General features: G+C 36.5%; 1 protein-coding gene across 1 annotated transcript in view; it reads right to left on the reverse strand.

The window, feature by feature from the left end:
- The window catches only part of itga4 (integrin alpha 4), a 31683-nt gene extending 12952 nt beyond the window's left edge, over positions 1 to 18731 (reverse strand). The window contains exons 1-15 of the mRNA XM_079881997.1: positions 18376 to 18731; positions 17588 to 17700; positions 14723 to 14820; positions 14204 to 14333; positions 13994 to 14061; positions 13785 to 13914; positions 12411 to 12496; positions 11835 to 11897; positions 11613 to 11750; positions 8802 to 8910; positions 7712 to 7806; positions 6770 to 6860; positions 5100 to 5145; positions 3762 to 3916; positions 2277 to 2431 (exon numbers count right to left, since the gene is read on the reverse strand). Of these exons, the coding sequence (XP_079738123.1) occupies positions 2277 to 2431; positions 3762 to 3916; positions 5100 to 5145; positions 6770 to 6860; positions 7712 to 7806; positions 8802 to 8910; positions 11613 to 11750; positions 11835 to 11897; positions 12411 to 12496; positions 13785 to 13914; positions 13994 to 14061; positions 14204 to 14333; positions 14723 to 14820; positions 17588 to 17700; positions 18376 to 18575 (1677 nt within the window). The 5' untranslated portion in view covers positions 18576 to 18731. The remainder of the gene's footprint in view (positions 1 to 2276; positions 2432 to 3761; positions 3917 to 5099; positions 5146 to 6769; positions 6861 to 7711; positions 7807 to 8801; positions 8911 to 11612; positions 11751 to 11834; positions 11898 to 12410; positions 12497 to 13784; positions 13915 to 13993; positions 14062 to 14203; positions 14334 to 14722; positions 14821 to 17587; positions 17701 to 18375) is intronic.
- Positions 18732 to 20339: the final 1608 nt, after the last annotated feature.

The following is a 20339-nucleotide window of genomic DNA, read 5'->3' on the forward strand; positions in this document are numbered from 1 at the left end:
TGCTCTTCTTTTAAACTTTCTATTCATCAAAGAATCCTGAAAAAAAAAATTATCACAGTTTCCACAAAAGTATTAAGCAGCACACTGATAATAAAAAAAACTAAATCAGCACCAAATCAGCATGTTAGAATGATTTCTGAAGGATCATGTGACACTGAAGACTGGAGTAATGATGCTGAAAATGCAGCTTTGATCACAGGAATAAATTACATTTCCAAAAAAATTAAAATAGAAAATCACCTGCCTTTGACTAGCTTTGATGTAAACAAAGACTACGTAAAAAGTCCTGTTTCGAGTCTTTCAAGGGGATAACAGATATATATAAGCTCACTAACACAGACTTCAAAAAAGATAACAGGGGTCGAGCAGTCACCTTCCTAAAACACAGCACAAGATGTCCGCCACATCTGCTACGTGTTCCATTCGTTACTCTTATTGCCCATTAATTAAGCCCTAAAATGCCTCAAATGTAGCAGCCTCCTTGTTTGGGTTTGCCTCTGACAGATAATCACACTTGTTTATGGCCTTCGTCTCCATCAACAGCCATTAATAACAGCGCAGTCATCACGCGCCTCCATTAATTACTGTGTAAAACATGAGCTGGATCAGATGGTCCTGATTACAGGAAAAGACCGAGGGAGAGGCGTCCAGAGAGGCCCACCAAACACCTGGAACATTCACTCATACTCACGGAGCCATCTCTCCGCACTTCATCAACTGTCTAGGTCTCTTTCTATCTGTACCGTTCTCCCCCATGCCATCCTGCCTGGCTCTTCCTCTTGATCTCCAGCAGCGACAACCTGCTATCGACTCCAACAAACTATCTATATGAGCCTCTTTATCATCCCGGCCTCCTGCGTGGAGTCACGCTGTAAACCTAGAGAGAGTCACACCACCTGGGCCTTTTGGAGAGGGTGATTAACTCGAGCATGAAGAGCAGAGTGACGTGGGCAAGTCACAGCTGTGAGTCTGAGTCAGCACTTTCATATCCAGTGTTCAAGTCTATAACGCACATGTGGGGTAATCAAAGAAATCCTTAGCGTCGAGTCCTGATATATTAAAGGAGCAGCTAAATGTGACGTTACACTAGGTTTATGTGAAGTTCACTCACATAATCAAGTATTGTTATAATTTTTTAGCTAATATTTAAGATTTTTGAAAGCTCTACATTTCAATGTGACATTATACAATAATAACTGAAATTCAAATAAATTAGAACTAATAATAAAAATAATAATAAATAAATAATAATAAAAATGACAAAAGCACATAGCAAAATTTCTAAAAATGTAACTGTAAATAAAATGAAAACTGAAAATATAAAAATATAAGCTAATTAAAAATATTAATTAATACTGTAAAACAGTAGTGTCTAAAACAGTTGATAATAATTAAATATGAAAAAAAGGAGAACTCCGGTCAATTTTAACACTGAGCTCATTTTTTTGTACATTTGGAGTGCTGTCAGTACAGAGAACAACGACAAAAATCGGTGTTGCCTACACCGTGTTATCCTCTTTTTAAAATTTGCACCCTGTTGACTTCAATGGGGCAAGTTTTAAACCTGCTTTTAGCCTCTTAACATACTTGATGTGTCATTACAAGTGCCCAGCCAATGTGAGTGATTCCTTCTGAGTGAACACGAGTGAGTCTGACTGCAGTAGATGTAATTAATAAAAGTGATGTTAATTCAGCCAGCGCACATACCTGTATTTATTTCCTGTTTTCGGTCGAAGTCCACAGTAGTCGATTGTCGAGTTCACGCGCGTGATCATAGGTAACTAAACCTATGCGCGTGAACTCGACAATCGACTACTGTGGACTTCGACCGAAAACAGGAAATAAATACAGGTATGAGCGCTGGCTGAATTAACTTCATTTTTATTCATATCTTTCACATCTACTGCAGTCAGATTCACCCGTGTTCACTCTGAAGGAATCACTCACATGACCTGTGCACTTGTAATGACACATCAAGGATGTTAAGAGGCTAAAAGCAGGTTTAAAACTTGCCCCATTGAAGTCAACAGGGTGCAAATTTTAAAAAGAGGATAACATGGTGTAGGCAACACTGATTTGTGTCGTTGTTCTCTGTACTGACAGCACTCCAAATTTACAAAAAAATGAGCTCAGTGTTAAAATTGACTGGAGTTCTCCTTTAAGTATATAGTACCACCGCCATTCTTTTTAGGAGTAAAGCAATAATGTAATACTCTAATCTGTGTTAAAAGTCGCATCCCCCATCAAAGGTAATAAACATAAATGGAGTCTCGCACCTTCATGAAGGCCTGGTGGGCAGTGCAGGTGAGCTGCTCATGCTTGGCCTTCACTCTGCCCACTGTCACATTTGATGTCCCGTTTCCACTGAAATAAAATCGAGATGGAAAGCCCTCTTTGTGGTGAACGTCAGCTGTTAGGTTGTACTTCAGTTCTGCACAGGAAAGAGAATGATGTTCAGAGACAAAGTTAGAATTAGACAACATGCTAAATCACAACAATTTAACATTACAATTCAGAATCTTGTTGCACTCTTGTAGCGAACCCCTAGGGGTTTATGATGTGACTGCAGGGTGTTTGTAAGATTCTGAAAAACTAAATTAAAGAGTATACATTACCGTTCAAAAGTTTGGGGTTGGTAAGGTTTTGTAATGAATTTGAAAATTCCTTCAGAAATGATTCTAATACGCTGATTTGCTGCTCAAGAAATATGTATTATTATCAATGTAAAACAAAACAGTTGTGCTGCTTCATGTTTTTGTTCAGGTTCAGACTTTTGTAACATTAGAAATGTCTTTACTGTTTTAATCTATTTAATGCAACAGTACTGAATAAAAGACAGAGTACTAATTTCTTTCAATAAAAAAAAAATCTTACTTTTGATCAGTAGTACATGTCACAATACAGTTATTTTTGCTGCTGCTGCAAAAAAAAAAAAAAAGTGAACACCTATTTTGGATAATCCAGTTAAATAAATCATTTACAAATGAAAGGTATCTCATTTAATAATTGTCTCTTTAATGATTACAAATCAAAATGTTAATTACAAATTAATTATCAGGTGGCATTAGGTTAAAATAGAACAACTACTATTATGAAATGGATAGAATTCTGAATCTGTGATTGAAAACAACTATACTCCACAAGGCAACAGCTCTTCCCAATCTTGACTTGTCTGGGATACTTCATTCTCACACATGCTAATAACGCACAGCAGTCCTCTATCCATCTGCAGCGGTATAACGGTATTGCAAAACCTCTGGGTGGCAGATTTCTACCGTCACTACTTCATATCAGTTTCAAGATCATTAATATTTGTCATCAAGCATGGCTCTGTTGTTTACTATGTGTTCAGTGAGTGTGGCTCTATCAGTGAAGCCAGGCCTTGACACACACCCTGAGTCCTCTAACCGCCACAACAAAAGAGGGGATTGTGGGGCAGAGATAAAGAGCTGGGAAAGAGGTCTGCAACACAGAACTGCCACGTGCTGATAAGACGAGCCGACACACAGCCTCTCGTAAACAAAGAGCTCGAGTCCAAAACGTTCATCCTTGAACGCTGTGTACTCAGTTCTAAGAGGAACACGTGTGGGGAGCTCAAAATATCAGAGGACATTTTCGCATCTAAAAAAGTCAGATAGCACTGCAGGAAGTTTCAAAGGATCTTGCATCAGTCTGTTGCACAAATCTCACTGCATGTGGATTTGGAGGGAATTTTAAGTCATTAACATAAGAGTATATCTCATGGAATATTACTGTCTTACCTATGATTCCTGGGATTTGTTTCCCTCTGACTCGAAAGCACACCTTAACATTGATGCACACGGCAGGCAGACCGTTGTCAGTACACTGGGCTATGGAGCGGTTCAAGCTGTCAGGCAACAACATGACGGCATCCACTTTCACCACTGGACGCGTCCTGAAACAACCAGAGTTACTGGATTTATCATCAGATCAACAAATGAACACACAGTTTGCATATACAGTATATAGGGATGGCCAGGGCTAGTTGTCACATGGGAATTTGTCATATGTAGATAGATAGATAGATAGATAGATAGATAGATAGATAGATAGATAGATAGATAGATAGATAGATAGATAGATAGATAGATAGATAGATAGATAGATAGATAGATAGATAGATAGATAGATAGATAGAATGAGCGGTTACAGTATGAAATTGTTTGTGGAAATTTTGAGATCCACAGATAAGGAAAAAATGTTAGTCTGATTAGAAAAGTTATGGTAACCCGAGGCAGAATGGGATCTGAAAGATCTAAGAGAAGTTACATTGGAGAAATTTTCGGGTTAGGGATAAAACATTTTTTTTTTTTTTTTCAATAACAGTGTGTTGACTTGGCCAAGCCCTTTGAAAAAGACAAATAGAGGAAAAGAGAGTCAATGTGCATAACACAGCCATCAAACTGCACTTAAGTAACCCATAGACTGTTCCACTCGCTGAGCCCACAATACCCAAACGGGCTTTCTGGGGTGCACAGAATATTTGCTAATCCTCAAGAACAGATGTCTTATTTTTGCCCTGAAATCCCTGGCTGGCGAGGGGAGTGAGCCCTCTAAAGGATAAGCCTAGAGATTGGGGCCTTGCAGTGGGAAAGATCAGGAAAAAGAGCAATACACTGTCCTGTGCCACTTTCCTACCGGCCGTGAGATCTCCATACAGGGGACGAGTGCTTCGATAGATAAATAGAATAACATCCCGTGCCAGCTGAAGCATGCTTTTTTTTCATGGCCAATAACAGTGAAATTGTTAGAAATTCAATGTTTTTTTTCTCTATAAAATAATTATAAAATAATGCCTTTACAGACTTTAACCAAACAGCTTCATTGGAGTAAATACTATGCCTAGTCTTCACTCCAGCTAGGCCTGGAATAGGAATATGCTGACTTCTTTTCATTTACTGTGCTGATTTTGGAAGATTTAATTTAATTGTGCTAAATGGAGTTCTATAGTCTTATTGGCAACTGAAAATATAATAAATTTAGCTTAAACAAATCGAAACAAATTCCCATAGCAAATACCACATCTTAAAGCTTAAAGTTACCAAAGCAAGTGTGAGTGAAAATTCTGCTGTTTTTACCTGAACACCACAGCTGAGTCTGACAGGAAAGCTCCCACTGCAACATCTGGATGAGAACATAAAAATTCCCATAAACCACACGTCTTGGTTATTCTTTAACACATTCATTACTCACTTGTGCTCTGATATTATTTAAAAAATTTAACATTTCTACAAGGCCACAATTGCAACACTGCTTTACACAGGTAGTGCTGTTCAGTTATAAATAAATTTGGTTATTTTGCATTTTTAATCCAATTTTCTGTTACAAAATGTCTTAACTTTTGCCACGTCGACCACTGTAATGTGGGATATAGTAGTCCACACACTGTGCTCTGGTTGCCTACTGCACACGTTCGAAAATGTAGAAGGTAATTATGGTATTTTGCTCATACAGAAAATTTGATTGCACTTTATTTTACGGTTCGTGCACTTACATGTAGTTACGGCGTTCTTTCCTTAGAAAGTACTGGGTAATATAAGTAAACTCCATGGGTTAAGGTTAGGTTTAAGGGTAGGTTCAGCTTAGTACCTAGTTATTACAGTTATTGTAATCACTATAAAAAGTACATATTATGTACATGTGGAACAGAACTGCAAAATAAAGTGCTACCAAAAATGTGCATACTGTTCACAGTATACATAATACTTTCAATCAAAACAGTATGTAGTACTGTCCATTCAAGTACTTTGCATATTTTTCTGGCTTCAAAAAGTTATTTATTTCAAGACAGGAAATAAAAGTCTGAGAACAGGAAGTTCGGTCACATCTGACTTGCTCATGAACTTTAAAACAAAACAAAAACAACATCAACGAATCATACAATTGCGTCTTTTTTTCTACTTCTTGATTTTCAAGAAGCATTTCACAGTTAACACCCACAACATATTAGATAAAAAAAGCTGCTCTGCAAACATGAGGTGTTATATTTTGGCCATGTACGTACATACAGCAGCTACATATGCTTGCAGCTCTTCATTTGTGCATGCATTTTGTTTTTTTACGGAGGTGACAACTGCGTTTGACAGCTGAATTCATTCCCAAAAATGCAGGGAGTGACGACCGCATATACTGTACATTAAAGTGTGAGAACAAAACTGAACAGCTAGGCAATGCAAGGGTGTGACATCATTCTCTTTTACTCACTAATGACTTGTTAAAAAATATATATTTTTTTTTAGATTTTTAGATTTTTTGGATTTTTTAAAGATTTTTTTTAATGTAAACTGCATTTATAGACAGTAAAACAGTAATAATATGAAACATTATTACAGTTTAAAATAACTGTTTAAATGGTCATTTATTCCTGTGATTGCAAAGCTGAATTTTCGGCATCATTACTCCAGTCTTCAGTGTCACATGATTCTTCAGAAATCATTCTAATATGCTGATTTGTTGCTCAAGAAACATTTATTATTATTTTTTATCAATTTTGAAAACAGCTGTGCTGCTTAATATTATTGTAGAAACTGTGATAAAAAAAATCAAGATTCTTTGATGAACTTTTGTAACTTTATAAATGTCTTCACTGTCACTTTTGAACAATTTAATACATCCTTGCTGAACAAAATTTCTTTAACAAAAATCGTACTGACTTTTGAGCATAGTGTAGGGTTGAACTGTTGCCATCCATTCATCTTATTCACAGAGGAATCATATCCTATTCATGTTGTTGTGCTAAAAGTGTTACCTGGGTAATTGTTGCTATCAATATCAACTCCTCCAGACACTGATTGGCCAAACATCCTGAGGTTGTTGCCCAACAAAGAGCCTGTTATTCTCTGCAATGAAGAAAGCACAAAGACAGCATTCAGAAGATATTTAGATTCAGGATTTGTACTGAATTGTTGTACTGTACTCCAAGAGACATGCAAATGATCCTATTTATGACTCATTTATGACGATTTATGACATTTATGACGATTCATTTCATAAATGGGATGAAGGAAAACTGATTTGGCCACTTGATTTATAATGGACAGCTACACAAATCTAGTGAAGACGTACTGTAAATTAAAGTGGGGCTTGATGGAATAATGGTATCATGAGCGATGTATATATTCGTGCATTGTGGTTGGCACATTTAGATGCCTTTAATTTACATTTAGTTCTCTGGAATAATTGATTCTGATTGATCAGTCAGTTTATTTTGCAATAATAACCGGATGACTTCACATTATGCCTTACTTTTTCGCTTTTCAGACACACAAACTGACAAGGTATTTATTTGATCAGTTTGTGTGACATGGAAATCAAACCCATGCTTGTGCCATGCTCTACAATAACTGGAAAACCACAGTATTGTTATAAGCTAATCACTAAAAAACATCCTGCATATAATCATTTTAGCCTGAAGTTAATATAATTAGATGAAGCTCTTCCTAAACATTCGTTTATAACTGGACTCTCATGATTTTGATTTGTCAAGCCCTGATCATGATATGTGGAGGGAGAGGGATTTCAGGAAATTACAGCAATTAGACTGGACGCTTTCCTCTTAGTACTCCAGTGTGGACAGAGAGAACATGAAAGACTCAAAACAATAGGGAAGTTCGCACAGGATGGGGACAACTGCTCAGGTCTAACTTTTCCCGCCTTTAATATCAGTATAAACAGCAGATGGAGAACGTACTTGAGAGTAACTTTGTGCAATACCACTTCTCCTCCCATTGTAGATATATATAGCACCACACAGATCGTCCTCCTGAGGGGCTCCAATGGCCACATCTGAAACACAGGTATTATTGCATTAGCTTTGTTCCAAAACATAGTGAGCAGTCTAACAAGACACACATTTTAAGACATCATATAGGCACTATCGAAACAAAGACTGTTCCAAAAGCTATGCAGCATAGATATGCAACTTATAAGATTGAAAGTTTGGGGTAAGATTTTTTTTATTTAAAAAAAAATGTTTTTAATGTTTTTGTAATAAGGTTTTGAGCCAACTTTTGGTCAAATTCTAATGTAGCATTGCATTATACTTCAAAGAAAAGGTATTCCCATAAAGCAATGCAGGCTCAGTAAAACATTCATTCACAATGTGAGAGTAATCATTACAAATATGTGTAAAAGTAGTGTCATTTAATTCATTAAATATACCCAATATTTTGTGTACTGTATATTTTTAGGTTTAATAGAATATCACAGAATATCAGCTGCCAATGTAAGTTTCAAAGCAGAGCAAATTTAAATATGCCATTAAGAGTTTCTAACCATGAAAACATTATTTATATAAATAATTTTGTTGTGAAAATGAATCATTTATGCTGATGCACTGGCAAACTATTTGTCAGTGTGAGTGAGCATGTTTCACCTCTTTCAAGAGTGGTTTTTCTGTGGTTGCATGACTATGACTAACCAAGTTACGTTTCTTAAACCACACCAACCACTCATCTCATCTTCAAATTTGAGTCAGAGATTAACTGATATCTGAGAATGAAATGACTCAAGAAGATGGGATTTCATTAATGGCTGACAGGCTTTTCAATGTAAAGATTACACAAAATGAGGAAGTAAAAAAAATTGGTTTACCATCAAACCTTACTTGAGGAACAAACAAACACCCATAGGTGCTATTTTAAAATACAGCAAAGCATAATATATTCTATTTTTAGGACACTTGGCTAGTCAAATAAAGCAACTCAGCTTAAGAAACATACAAACTGTGAAGGTTTATAAAGGTTCCATACTCAAACATTGACGTATTAGACATACCATACCTGGATATCCATCATCGTCAATATCACCAAGGTTTATGATGGTTTCTCCAAATCGTGCAGCATAAGAGTCGCTGCCGACTAACTCAAAGTCTGCCTCTCTCAATTTAGCCTGAGAAAGAGACACAAAGACACAAAGGATATTTTCAAGAGAAGCATCATAGTCGTAGTGTGTGTAAGGCTGGGCAAGGCTTAGACTTCCCCTGGCCACGGACTTGAGACAAGCTGCTTTTAGAGGGAAAAGTTGCCCATAACTGCTGGTCTAGGATAATAACATTATATTGGCGAAACAGATTTGGCAAACGATCCAGTGTGTATCTGTGTTTGCGCTCTGGAGAACAGCAAAGGTTTCTATTTACAATGTGTTTTTGAAGCATTGAGCAATGTAGCCAATCACAAACACATCTGTTGATTTCTTGAAGCAATGGCCAATCAGAGGTATTTAAGTTTGCACTACACAAAAAGTTATGCACACTGCACGCATACAGTATATTTGCTTTTGAGTTAAAACTAATAGTGGCTTGTAAATGTAGACATTTTAATAACAAATATTTATTGGGAGTGTTTATGCTGGAATGTGTAGGTTGTGCAGTGACACTTTAAAAGTATTTCAAGGAAATTTAAATGTGTTTTTAAAGGAGAAGCGCATCTCCTTAGCCTTTCCCTGGAGTTGGTTCACCCTCCGCCTATGAGAAGTATGATATTAATTGTTAGAAGTAAATGCACAGTTATCAGTGCAAAAATCTGACATCTTTCTGTAATTTATTAGTATATCATTGTTTAGATTGTAATTCATCATAAATATATTGTCTCAACTTTGTTACACTATGTAAATTTAATGAATGCACTAGTTTTACACTTTTCCTACAGACTGAGACCTGCTGTTCATTAAATAAACCTGTTGGCCAAACTGTTTTTGTGCAAAACATTATTTTTGTACTTGCAAACTACTGTTTGAGGTCTTAAGTATTGAGGAAAAACAATGCAGCAAATGGTGACAGTCAAGCAGACATATTTGAAGTCTTAAAAGCATGGTGCTTTTTGGTGTATAGGTTGTTAATTTTTGACCTTTTTATTTTTAACCTGTTCTTTTGGCATGGACTTGGTGGTCACGATCAAAGCCAGAATACATCCTTTACACCGAACACAATAAGATAAGACAGCTCAAAATATGTAGATGTGTCATTTTCTCACATGCATTACAATGGAGCTCAAAGACTTCTGACATCCTTAAATTAACAATAGTTATATACAGAATATATGGGTGAATCTCATAAAACCTAAAAAAAAAAAAAAAAAAACACATTCCTGTTATGTTTGAAATAAAAAAAAATTGTAACGCTTAAAAGAAAATTAAGCCAATATTTAAGACTATTAATATTATTTTCACGAAGGCACATTTCCTCATTAAATTCTGGAACAAAAAAAATATTTTACAAAATTACTGAAAAGTATGCACCTGTACTACAAAAAACATCTTCCTCAGAGTCTTTTTTTTTCATTCCAGTACAAATATCTAAACATTCTTAAAATCAAGATACAACTACTTGAGAAACAAATGTACATAAGATATTACATAAGATTACATAAGCTTGTTTTCTAAAAATTATTGATCAAAATTAAGTGAATTTACACTTAAAATAAGAAAGAATATCTGCCAGTATAAACTTATATAAATTACAAAAAAAATTAAGTTAAGTTTATTTTTCCTACCCCACTGGCAGATATTTTTCTATTTTTTTTATCTGAAGCCAAATTAGATCACAGAAAATTATTTAAAACACTCGACTTGCGTTACAAAGTAAGTTTGGAGCACAAACGTGGTTTTAATCTCCTATATTGTCGTGTATTGATGGTGTGCTAAGCTAACATGCTAGCTAGCTCTAGGTGCACCTGCCACTAGCAGTTATTCTTTATGATTTTTTTCTAAATAGGAATGCTTACTGACATGTTTCTTTATTCCATAAGGACATTTGATACAGTTTCAAATGTTAAGTGAGAACTTTGATAAAATAAATTAGGGATTGAAACCCTATGAACAGCCTGTGAATAGCCAGTCGTTAGTAACTATAATGCAGACAAAAGAAATGCATATTTAGAGCCATAACCAGGCTGGATAGGTGTGAATGTGTGCAGGGGGAGACTGAGACTTGAATGGGACTCGTTTGCACCACAAAACAATAGAGGCAAACACTGAATGCTGGGTGCTTAGTTAGAAGATGACTAAAAATCAGTTTTATTTTAGTGTCTAATCAAAATAAAGTCACATGACATGATCTTGAAAAACATTTAACTAAATACAGAGTTTTAGACTTATCATCTTAAGATTTTAAATATATCATGGTCAGACATGTGGCTTTAGCTGCAGTGCATTTCTAGATTGCTACAGTGCCAACTTCAATTTTATTTTTATGAATATGTTTCATAAAAATAAATTTCTAATACATTTACAAAACTTTGAAGCTATTTATAATTTTTTTTCATTATGACAATAATTAATTCTACATTTACAATAAACTGCCAGCTGTCAGCTTTCAAATGAGATCATACTTGTGCTTTTAGTACAAAGGGTTCATGAACTGTATCTGTTTCAGTTTGGGTATGTCATTTCTGGGGATTTTTCAAAAGTGGGGTTGCAGCTTAACAGGTTAAGTCATTTTGCTTCTAATGTAAATTTATCTTGATTTAAGAATGCGTAGATATTTTTCTACTGAAAAATAAAACGAAAATACTAAGGAAGAAATTTGTAGTAGTATTTGCTGTACTGCCCTTAATTTATGCTAATTTATATATATTTACATATCGCTGCCTCACCTCTCCCAGGTTTATGTAGACATGCACACGTCCCTCCTCCCTCACTGAGCTGAACATAGGAGCCCCCACCAACAGATCGGACAGCCCGTCTGCGTTCAGGTCGACAGCACATACACTAGCTCCATAATAAGAGCCGAGCTGTAAACAGGAACAAACATCCCCATTGTGATCATTCAGCAAGAACATCCCTTAGGAACACTTAAAATTCTTGCAATTTCTTACCTTCTTGCCCTTGGTTACATTAACAATTTTCAAAGTGTTGCCCTCAATCCTGAATATGTAGGCCTGGAGTAAAAGAAAACACAGGAGTATGGGAAATGGGAACTATAACAACAGCAGCATAACAATGGATTTTATATGCTGGCGAATGTTACATTTCCGTATAGTTTTATCACAAATATACATGGTAGGTCCCTGATAACTCCTTTTCCAGTCTCAGTTTCTTTGGTAAAATCATTAGATACCAGACAAAACTCATAAACACTGCAAACTCAGCACATCTTTAAAAAAAACATACTTCCTCTTCCGCACAGATGGAAGAAGAGTTTAACCGATTTACCGTTCACAACTGCCTCACAGAGCAGATGTCAAGAGGGTTTCATATCTAAAACCATTTTATACACAGCCACCTGGAATCTCTGATATTCAGTATGGGGTATTCAAAAGTGTACAAAAGCCTGCATGTCTAACCAAACTAGAGAACTTTAAAACTAAACTACTCCAAAAACTTGGGTCTGTGCTAATAATCAGATAGGTGAAGATGATGATGGTGGTGGTGGTGGTGATGTTAACCCTTACTTTACCAGTCTGTTCATGCTGGGGAGCACCACCCACTATCTCAGTACTTTGAGGATCTAGAAAGTGTCCGGCACCAACAGCATAACCTGATGGGAAGAAAAGGTGAAACATTCAAACAGGCCATTCAGAGTCTGCACAAACACTGTAAAAACAATTAAAACATTTTTTTTTTAAAGAAGCTATATCTTCCTAAACTAACCCTAAGTTACTTTTGAAGCATGTGGTTTTAAATATTTTTTTGTGGTTTGAAAAAAAAACACTTAATTTAGATATTACAATGCTTGTGATAACTGGATACTGATTTTAAAACATCATATTGTATTCACAAAAAACTATTTCTAGCAGATAAAAAACTAATTTATATTCGCTATAGTCTTTTCTTTTCAGGCTTGTTAATTGATTTTCCATGTTTTCCCAGCCCGGTCTCACCCCAAAACGTCACATACTGACGCGTCTCTTGACCATACGGCAACATACGACGAAAAGGGTACCCCTAAAACGTCCATATGAGACGAAGACATAAGCGCACCAGCAGCGCCTCTTAGCGGTACCCTAACGCATACCTAAACCTACCCATAACCCAAAACGTCACATATGGACGTTTTAGGGGTACCCTTTTCGTCGTATGTTGCCGTATGGTCAAGACGCGTCAGTATGTGACGTTTTGGGGTGAGACTGTGTTAGTTTTCCATGACACCAGGAACCCTGTACTAAATGTGACTATAAGGCATTATAAACAATATATTATTTATAATAACATCATTAACATCATGATTTTCTGTAAAGCTTGAAACCATGCGTATTGAGAAAAGCACTATACAAATAAATACGACTTGACTTTGACTACTTTACTTTAGGAGATGAACCAAAGAAATCACATGTCTAAAATGAGGCATTGCTGAAATGTAAGTTTGTTTACAAATTGTGGGCCGGTTGCCAAGAGACGAAAAACAAAGTGACACGTTTGCCTAGTAACTGTTTTATATTTTGCAACAATTTGATGCTCCTGGTTTGTGCAACAGTGTCTTGTTTCCTGTTCATATAGACAGACGTTATGCCCCCTAACAGGTCCCCTTTCCTGCTGCTGAATATCTGACTTATATTCATAAGTATATTGTTGAATATTAAATATTGTTGAATATTTAATGTCCCCAACTAAGCAAGCCAAAAGCCAAGGCAACAGTGCAAGGAACCAAAACTCCATCAGGTGACAGAATGGAGAAAAAAACCTTGAGACAACCCAGGTCGTATCATAAGGATCTTATGAGGCAGGACAATTAGGTCGCCTACAGTCTTTTGTATTTATGATGCCTCATAATGTTGCCTACTATGATTTGAAACAAAGCAAATAACATTAGCAGCTTGAGAACTCACCTAAATAACTTCCATAGAGAACTGCACTGTCATCATCTACATAAGCAGCTGATATGTTGCTTGTGGTGTTGGTGACAAGAACGGATCCTGTCCAGTATGCGGTACCAGGAGCTCCCATGATCATCAGGTCCTACAAACACAATACATCATTACCAAATCAACTGAATTCAATCACAGCTCAATCAAAATGCCATAGAAGCTCTGAATACCTCCGTGAATAAGTTTGATATTCCTGCTTGGCATGATCCGTAGCCTTCACCAAACTTCCTTTGATGGTCTAAAGGGAGAGAGGAAAAACCTTGAGAAAATTGGTGCTCACTTGACACTAAGGAGCTTCAAATGGTGCTATAAAGTAATTATGCTGTGTTTGAACCTGTGAACAACAATACCACCAACACAGCAGTAATTGAAATGTGTACCTTTATAGCAGGGGATAATAGGAGTGACGCGTTTCAAGTCTGGGCTCAATCTGAAGCAAATACCATGCGGAAGCTTGTTCTGATTGTCTTTACTAGAGTAGTAGATATTCTTCCACCGATGTCCACATGCCTAAATTTAAACAAACATAGAGTAAACACCCATTTACTCATCATACATATTACATGTGGTCATTTGTTCATTCATTTCTAATTTATTGGCGCCTTTCATGACACTCAAGTTTGCCTTATAAATCTTCCTACAACATCAATATAACAACAACAACAGACAAAGCAAACTATAATATACATTAAGACACTAAGGAATAAGAATAAGGTCCACCAATAATTGTATTGTTTGCTCCAAAACAATTTAGTTTATGAACATTTTGCACCTTCTCTATGAACCTTAGAAGTAAACAGGAGATTTTCCATTTAAAATTATTAATCATAGTTATGCATTCACTCACAAGGTAGCACAATTAAGAATGTATGCTTTGACAGTTAGACTTAAATACATACCAAAACATGGCCTTTTGAGGGCTGCCGGGACAGACTTACACCCAGCCACTGGTTATCATTCTCTGCCAAACAGCTTTTTCCACAGATCTGTACATCTCCTGAAATCATTAAGTGCAATGTGCCCAAATTAATATACAATCAATCCAAACCGTTTACTTTGAGGAAATTGTGCAACATGTTAGAGATGCAGAGATGTTAAGACATGCAGTGCAAATGTTTGTTACCTTAAGAAAATTCACACCTCTGGTTCACACACCAAACAACACAGGATGAGAAGCTTGTTGTGAAACTTACCATCACAAGGCAATAAATAGCTTTGAAAGTATTGATGTGAAAGAAAGTACTGTGCGTTTCTGAGCATCAACTTTGCCCTTATGAACTCTTGTTATTACAAACCATATTAAACTGTTAATTCTACCATCAAGGCCCATTTACACCAAGGACGATAAAGGATAACGAAAGATAACGATACATTTCTAAAAATCATTCTATATATATAAAAGAATAGCAGAGTCCATACCACAACTATAACGATAACAGGACGGCACAGAGAAACAATATTATTGGAATCACTTTCAGAATGATTTTCTTTCCAATTAATGAACAATAAAAACATTGACAGCAGAGCCAATCAGAATCAATCCCACTTTATAGAGCTCGAGCATTTAAAGGTCCCGTATTATGCCCCTTTTCACAAGATGTAAAATAAGTCTCTGATGTCCCCAGAGTGTGTATGTGAAGTTTTAGCTCAAAATACCCAACAGATCATTTTTTACAGCATGTTTAAATTGTCATTTTTTGGTGCTGAGAAAAACGTGCCGTTTTAGTGTGTGCCCTTTAAATGCAAATGAGCTGCTGCTGCACGGCACAGGGGGCGGAGCTTCATGAGCTCGTGCTCAGTCTCAGGACAATTTAATCTCACGGAATGATGATAATATCAGAAACTCTCAGTAACGGTGTTCATTTCGAGTCGGACAATAATGCCTACAGAGTCAGAGTGCTGAGTAAACAGTAAGTTATAAGAAGTGCGCAAGTACATAAACGAATTTCGGTAGAGTTGAGGGAGCATTTTCTTTAAAAACAAAATAATTCCACCTCGTCTTGGCTGCCTCAGATTTCGGGAGTAAATAGAGAGAGCTATGTGGATTAATACATCCAGCCACACAACACCTACAACGCTTGGGAGACATTCTCCTCAGTGCAGCAGCTGTGAACTCGATCAGGGCGGGTCTATGTTGAAACGGCAGTGTCTGTCAGCACTCGTGGGCGGGGCCTGTGCTTAGTGACGTCACTAAAACAGCATTCTGAAAACAGGTCGTTGGGAGACACTGCTGATGATTTATGGGGATTAATAAAAAAGGAGTGAGTGGATTTTTATCACTCTTGGGTGGTTGTGTACACACACTGCCAACACACATTTATGTCCAAACAGCATGCAAAAGTGAATTTTGCATAATACGGGACCTTTAAAGTGGCAGACGACTAATATAGTGCGTTGGACACTAATATAGTTATCATAATAGTTATATTTATAGTAATCATTCTTAGTGTGGACAGGTCTTTAAGACTTTAAGACAAATGACTTTTCGGAGGAAAATGTGAGTAGTTGACATTTGAGGAAAATGTGTGTGGTTTTCTTCACAATGTGGTCTTGTTGATGGTTGCCAGGGCATGTGCATGTGGTAGCTAAGGTATTTTGTGCGTTTTTAGGCTGTGGTTGATAGGGGGTTGCATACTGGGCCAAAGTAAAAAAAAAAAAAGCCAAATCTGGTCCCTAAATATGGCTCTCAATGCAAGCCATTTTAATTGTTCACCAGGGGAAACAGGGGACTCCTCAATAAATCGATTCATGTTTAAAGAACAAAGAGTGCAATGTGGATTACATGCTAAATTTGATACTTATGGCTAAGGTTTGTTCAAATTTGTTCAAGTATGAGCAATAAAAATAATGATACTCGTCTTAGCAAATGCCATTAATAATGAAACCTTTTCAGACACATCATCTGAACGCAATTATGAAACTTGGTTGTACTCCAGCCAAAAATGGCTTAGAAATAATTTGTTTAACAGCATTTTATTTGCATGCTATATATATCTTGCAGCTTGACCTACAAAGATGACTATCCCCCCATCCCTTGTTTCGGGCAGGGAGTATAAGCATCCTCTTCCTGACAGGAGGAAACTCTCCAAAGTCTGGTTAACCCTCATGGGGAATTCATTCACAGGACGTTTTCACAGCCAGGGGTCTAGTAAGCACACGAGTTCAGTCAGAGCGAATTCAGAAGTGTGAAGTCTAAACAGTTTAACGTATAGTCAAAAGGAAATGCTCAATTGTTCTGAGTTAGTTTACAACAAACAGAAGGACAAAGAAGAGGAAAAAAACCCATGAGCATTGTTAAAATGTTCAAGTACATTCAAATATTATAAAATGTCATTAAATGATTTATTTATTGTCTGAGACTACAAGTGGAAATGCTTATATTGTGCCTGTTTTCATTATATTATGAGAGTAATAAAATCAGTGAAAAGTTCAATTGGAAATTTCAGAATGCATTTGGTTCGTCCACCTTTTGCTTTAATTACTTTAGATCAGCTGACATGAACAAAACAAGATGACCATGTTCTCCAACATGATTTGAGAACAATTCAAAGGGAATCTTGTGCTTCAATTGAAGCAAAAATATCTGGAAAATAAATCCTAAAACTTGTTTTTCTGGGTTTAAATGGGATTGTGAAGCTTTGGTAAACTTTTGGACCCCACATCAACTTCAACAAGAACATTATTTAAAAAGAACCTCTGCCATTCACAAAAAGACAACAATCAGGAAAAGCTGAACTTCTGAAGGTAAGAGAGGGAAGACCTACCAACATGGAGCTGCTCACATTGGGAGGTCAACACACTGCAGTTGTAGATGGCTCCAGGATTTTTGGTATGAGGATAAAAGCTGGAATCAGCCACAGGCGCTCCAACTATCAGCCTTAACAATAAATATGACAATGAATTCAGTCTGCCACTTGTAGCTGGATAGTTTAAGCATAAAGTGTCTTTTGTGACCATTTGTAACCAACATCAAGATTTTATAAGGAATGATTCATTATAAAAAATCCTGCAGTGTGACATGAATTTATTAATTGGTCAAAAAAAGCAGATTATTACAGATAATTAGCATTGTACAAATATGAATTCGTCACATATTAACCAGGGCTCGGGACAAACAAACAAAACAAAAAACTGTCACAGATATGCTCATGTGAGATATACAGTTCTTCTGCAACATGTGATACCTTTCACAATATTCCATAGGCATATCTTGGTTAGTTCATCATTTCAGGATATGACTTTAAAAACTAGACAGCTACTGAGTAACAGTGACTGGACAAATGTATTAAACATATGCTAGCCGAAGTTTAATGTTGAGTGCAAATGTGAATTCCATAATCATTCACTATTATTTTAAATGATTCACTATCATTTATTTGATTCAACTTAAATACTTGACATTAAATAGAAAACATAACCTTCTAGTGAGAAATAAACAAAAACAAGCTGAAAATTAGTTTAAACTAATTAGCTATTAGTTTATTTCTCAAACTGGCTCAGTCACCCTTTACTGAAAACATCAAAACTTCTCATCCATGTTTGAATCACTTACCGTGTGTTCTCAGCATGCTGGTGAAGCAGAACAGAGTATCCGAATAATGATCCATTGGGTCCATTAAAAACTAAAGGATGCTCCACATCCAGATTGTAGCAGTCACACAGAATCAGCAGGTTCCACAGGGTCCAAACTACAGATTTACACCTCAGAAAATATCTAGTGAGTTGTGATGAAATCATCTCGTCATCAGTCATAGCACCACACACAGAATACAGAAGAGAGCCAATGCTGACTTAAAACAAAAGTGCAAAGAATTCAAATAAACTTTTTGTTAATACATCAGGAAGTTGTCATTGTAGTTGTGTGCTCGCGATGTGCGCTCGCCTGTTGCGCTCCCTCATCTCATGCTCGAGAGCGCCTCGCGCATCATGCGACGTCACGCCGCTCTGAGTAAAAGGAAGCTTTTGAAGTGAGCGCGGGCGAGCCGCCTGGGCGTGACCGCGCAGAGAGCGCCGGACAGCGGATACTTGGACGAGCTCGTCTCCAGACTCTGGACAATGGAAAATGATGAACAACACATGTATTAACCGTCATATTTTCTGTTTGACGCCCCAAAACACATTGAATACCTCAAACAAGTATAACTGAGGAACGTTACTTGAGCAGATTTTTTTTGGGGGGGTAGCCTATAATTTATTGTATTAATCTAATTCATAAACAAACAAATAAAACAATGTAATGCAGTTAAATATTCGTATATTTTATATTTGAAATTACATAGCCTATATTAACTAAGCATTAACAACTTAATTGTGTTGACCCTAAAGAGAAAAAAAAGGTTACAATACTGATAACCTTTTTGAAAAAGACATGATTTTTTTGTAGTAAAACGGAGATCAAATCTGCCTAGGATATTATTTGGTCAAACAAAAAGAATTTGAAGAGTGAATATACTATTGAACTGACCATTTTTATTTAGGCACATACAGACTCTTTTTTTGAAACAGTGAGGAAGTCAATTTAAACAGCACTTGAAGGCTGTAGCAATAAAAATCACTTTTCAACAAGATTTTTCAAGTTCTATGGTTGACTTCACACAAAGTGCTTACATTTGTTCATACATAAACTTTAGATTTATAGGTCATGGAAGCAATTATGGAGGAATGCAATGGGTTTATGGACAGTTGGTAATGTCTTACAGCACAAAAAGTACACAAATAAAGTAGTGGTTCTTAAAAGCTCTTGTTCTTGGAAGCTCACATAGCGCGAGTGAAGTCTATCTGTCTGTCTGACCATCTATCAAGCCTATCTTGACAAATCTTTTTTCACTTTTGTGAGAGCCTTATGACCATGACAAAGCATATTATTACGCACACACACACACACACACACACACACACACACACACACACACACACACACACACACACACACACACACACACACACACACACACACACACACACACACACACACGGCCTTATTAAATGTGTGAGTCTCAGGATGCCTCACACACAATTCCCCTCTGAGTGATAATAGCAAGAGCACATGTGCTGTGGATAAGGAGCACAGTGTGAGGCCTGGGACATCATCAAGTTTCTTTAACTATATTTGTGTGTCACTATTTTTTTTTTGCTCTGAGACTCACAGTTTGGGTGTGCATTTCTTTCAATACCTATCAATAGATACAGCCACTCTCTACTTCCTCCATAGGGAAGAATCCACAGAGACCCTTTAATAAGTGTGAAAGAGAGACTTGTCTCTCTCCCTTACTCTGTTTTTGATAATGAAAGGCAACGAATGACCAGCCAGCTGCATCACTCTTGGTTATACAGGATTTTCTATTTTACATCTTAAAGGTGATGTTTCCTGCATAATGATGTAGTAACGACATCTACTGGCATTCAAAAGTTTGGTGATTGTAAGATATTTTTTTTTTATGTATTTAAAAGAAGTGTCTTATGCTCATTGACACAAAATAGTCAAAACAGTATTCAATATTGTGAAATTTTGTTACA

This window comes from Squalius cephalus (genome assembly GCF_949319135.1).
Source record: "Squalius cephalus genome assembly, chromosome: 9".
In the NCBI taxonomy this organism is placed as follows: Eukaryota; Metazoa; Chordata; class Actinopteri; order Cypriniformes; family Leuciscidae; genus Squalius; species Squalius cephalus.